Source organism: Rhincodon typus, chromosome 48 (assembly GCF_021869965.1).
Source record: "Rhincodon typus isolate 14 chromosome 48, sRhiTyp1.1, whole genome shotgun sequence".
Lineage (NCBI taxonomy): Eukaryota > Metazoa > Chordata > Chondrichthyes > Orectolobiformes > Rhincodontidae > Rhincodon > Rhincodon typus.
The window spans coordinates 5652510-5655788 of NC_063379.1; the positions used below are offsets into that span (position 1 = coordinate 5652510).

A 3279-nucleotide genomic window follows, 5' to 3' on the forward strand; every position below is an offset into this window, starting at 1 on the left:
AGGGACAGGGACAGCACAGGGTTAGATACAGAGTAAAGCTCCCTCTATACTGTCCCCCCATCAAACACTCCCAGGGACAGGGACAGGGACAGCACGGGGTTAGATACAGAGTAAAGCTCCCTCTACATTGTCCCCCCATCAAACACTCCCAGGACAGGGACTGCACGGGATTTGATACAGAGTAAAGCTCCCTCTACACTGTCGATGTGAAGTGGTCCCTGGTCATGGTGAGGGCAGTGGGAGATGAAGGAATAATTCTGTAAATGAAGCCCGAAGCAAGGTGGGGAAATTGGAGGGTTGTACTCACCATATCTGCCAGCTCTTTTGGTGGTTCGCCAAGATCCTGGAGCTAACAGCAGGGAAAGACACACTGAGTGAGAACGATAACAGGCACGCATGTGTATAACAGCGAATGGAAGCGTGTGGCAATATGGGGGAATACAGAGGGCAGGAAGGGGGGGCCGGGGTTGGGGGCAGAGGTCGTCGGTGGTGGCGGGGGGGCGTGGGGGAGTGCAAGCAGGGTTGGGGAGCGAGGGGAACGGTAGTGAGTGAGGGTGGTGTGGAGACCAGGGTGAAAGATAGGGTGGAGAGGTGAACTGCAGGTATATGCCAACACTGCCCTCTGGAGAAAACATCTCCAATGGTTTTGATGTGAGTGAACTAGTGAAACCGCAGTTTCACATCCAAGTGGCCCACACAGGCTGCTCTTTCACTCCCCCAGCAGCATTCGTTCCCACAAACAAACCTAATTCACACAGCGATCCACAGTGCAGGGGCGGCACTGATGTTCTACCCATTCACTTCCGAGGGTGGGAATGGAATCTAAATCCAGGCCAGAAAGTCTCAGGATAGGGGCCAAGCCATCTCAGATGGAGCTGAGGAGGAACTTCTTTTGGGGCAAATTCAATGGGCTGAATGGCAGACCAGCACTTAAGGGAGCTGGCTTAATCTAATCATTAATACCGACTAAGGGAACAAGAGCAGGGTGGTTACATTAAACTTGTGTAACACTGGGCCGGAGCCTGGAACACTGTGTCCCGTTCCGAGCTCCGGTCTTTGGGAAGGATGTGCAGATATTGGAGAGACTGCAGAGGGATGAGGAACATCAGTGAGGAGTTGGGATTGGAGAAACTGGCACTGTTTCCCTGGGAGAAAAGTAGGCTGATGGGAGATCAGATTGAGGTGTTCAACATTGTGAGAACGCTGGACGGAGGAGAGAGGGGGAAACTGTTCCCATGGTGGGTGGGGGGGGTGAAGGATTGAGAAGGAGAGGGACACAGGCTGAAGGAGACTGGGAAAAGAAGTGATAGAGACAGGAAAAGGGGAGCTTTCTCACACAGCGAGGGGTTTAGGAACGGGAATGAGCTGCCCGAGAGCAAGGTGGGGGGTGGGGTGGCAGGGTCAATTGCATGGACTTGCTCCTTCGGAAGGCTGGCACAGACTGAATGGGCTGAGTGGCCAACCCCCACTTCCCCACTGGAGAAAGCCGCACAGTTCGGCCTGGTCACCTCTCCAGCCCCTCAATCCTGGCCCTTACCTGTTGCATAAGCTCGAGGATGGTCTCGAAGCGAGCTCGCTGTTGCTCCTCCTGATTGCTGTCCCCGTCAGCCTCGAACTGCTGGCAGATCTTATCCATGATGACATGTTGTTGCTCGTATCTCTGAAGCTCGTCCCTGGGCAGGGAGTCTCGGTGAACAGATAACCACTCCGGGTACTGGAACACGAGGGAAGAGGGATAAGGGGTTAACCACAAGCAGCACTCATGCTGTCGGCACCCCCCCACCCCGAGATGCTGAGCAATCATCATCAGACAGGACATCCATTCAATAAACACGTGGGAGAGAGCGAGAGTGGTTGGGGGGGGGGACACCAGCAGGTGTAATGATAAGTGGGCACGAGTGCGCGAGAGGGGCAGCGAGGGTGTAAAGTTATAATGGAAGTGCGAGTAGTTGTGCGTGTGAGACAGCGAAGCGTGAGTTTGAGAGGTGAGCTCTCAACAGTGAGCATGCGAGTGACAGTGAGTGGAGATTGCCTCGAATGTGAACCTCCTTGCACAGTCAGTTTGCATGGCAGTGGGGAGTGAGTGTGTGTGCGGCTGTGTGTTTGCAGCAGTGAGCTTGTGAGACTGTGAGCTGTGAACAAGCAAGTAATTGTGGATTTCAGGTATTGAGGAGTGCATGTGTGCGGGTGAGACAGTGAGCTCGTGTGATAGTGAGTACTAAGCATGCAAGGAGTTCAGCCTTTCATACAGCAAGCCATTGCGCATCTAGGGATCATGCAGACAGCAAGTAGAGTGGTGAGTGTGCGAGAATGAGTAATGACTGTGCAAATCAGTGAACGTGCACAACAGTGAGTAGAGTGTGAGAGAGAGTGGTAAGCAGGCGTATGAAGCATGGGAAGCAGTAAGTTGTGAACATGTGAAACTAGGAGAAGGGTTATCAGAGCAGGACTGCGGTGAGGAACAATCTGGTGCCTCACCTTGACAGTGATCTCCTTCAGCGATGGGTACAGAATGTCCTTAGACAGCAGGTTCTGCATGATGGTCTGCATGATGGGCAGAAAAGAGCCCTCTGCCTCAGCACTTCCCTCAGCCAGCCCCAGGTCCACACCCAGGCTGCCCATCGCCTGGCTCAACTCCTCTTCAGTGGCATCAGCACCCTGTACCAGGAGACGGGCAGAGACAGTGAGGCAGAGAGAGAGAGAGAGAGAGACAGACACAGATAGAGAGCGAACGTTATGAGGGAGAGCCGGGTATCAGGGACGATGTTACCTGCAGGCCACTGGCATTTTTGGCCAGCCCGGAGAGTGTCTGCTGTAAACACGACGTGAACTCCTGATTGGAGGCTGGGTCAGTGCCTGTGAGGGACAGCAGAATTCAGACAGAATACTGTTACCAACCTAACCCCCGGTACTGCCACCCCAAACCCAGCACTTGCCAGCTCTGTCCGGGACAGCGTACTCACCGACCTTGCCGGCAATCTCAGACAGTTTGTGGAATTGTTCGACCAGCTGCGGTTCCTGCTCAGCCAGCTCCTGCATGGCCTTATCAAACTCCTTCGTCGCTTTGGCAGCTAACTCACTGTCAAACAGCTCATGGAAGAATTGTTCCTGGGCAGTGAAGAGTGCTTCCTGAGGGCAGGCCAGGAGGGAATATCAGCAACACATCACAGCCAGAGGAAAGCTCCCTATACACTGTCCCGCCATCAAACACTCCCAGGACAGGCACAGCACAGGGTTAGATACAGAGTAAAGCTCCCTCTATGCTGTCCCCCATCAAAC

At 53.9% G+C, this 3279-nt stretch overlaps 1 protein-coding gene across 1 annotated transcript in view; it reads right to left on the reverse strand.

Annotated features, from left to right (window-relative positions):
- The window catches only part of pex19 (peroxisomal biogenesis factor 19), a 6433-nt gene that overhangs the window by 688 nt on the left and 2466 nt on the right, over positions 1-3279 (reverse strand). The window contains exons 3-7 of the mRNA XM_020524663.2: positions 2964-3129; positions 2771-2856; positions 2479-2658; positions 1538-1714; positions 308-349 (exon numbers count right to left, since the gene is read on the reverse strand). Of these exons, the coding sequence (XP_020380252.1) occupies positions 308-349; positions 1538-1714; positions 2479-2658; positions 2771-2856; positions 2964-3129 (651 nt within the window). The remainder of the gene's footprint in view (positions 1-307; positions 350-1537; positions 1715-2478; positions 2659-2770; positions 2857-2963; positions 3130-3279) is intronic.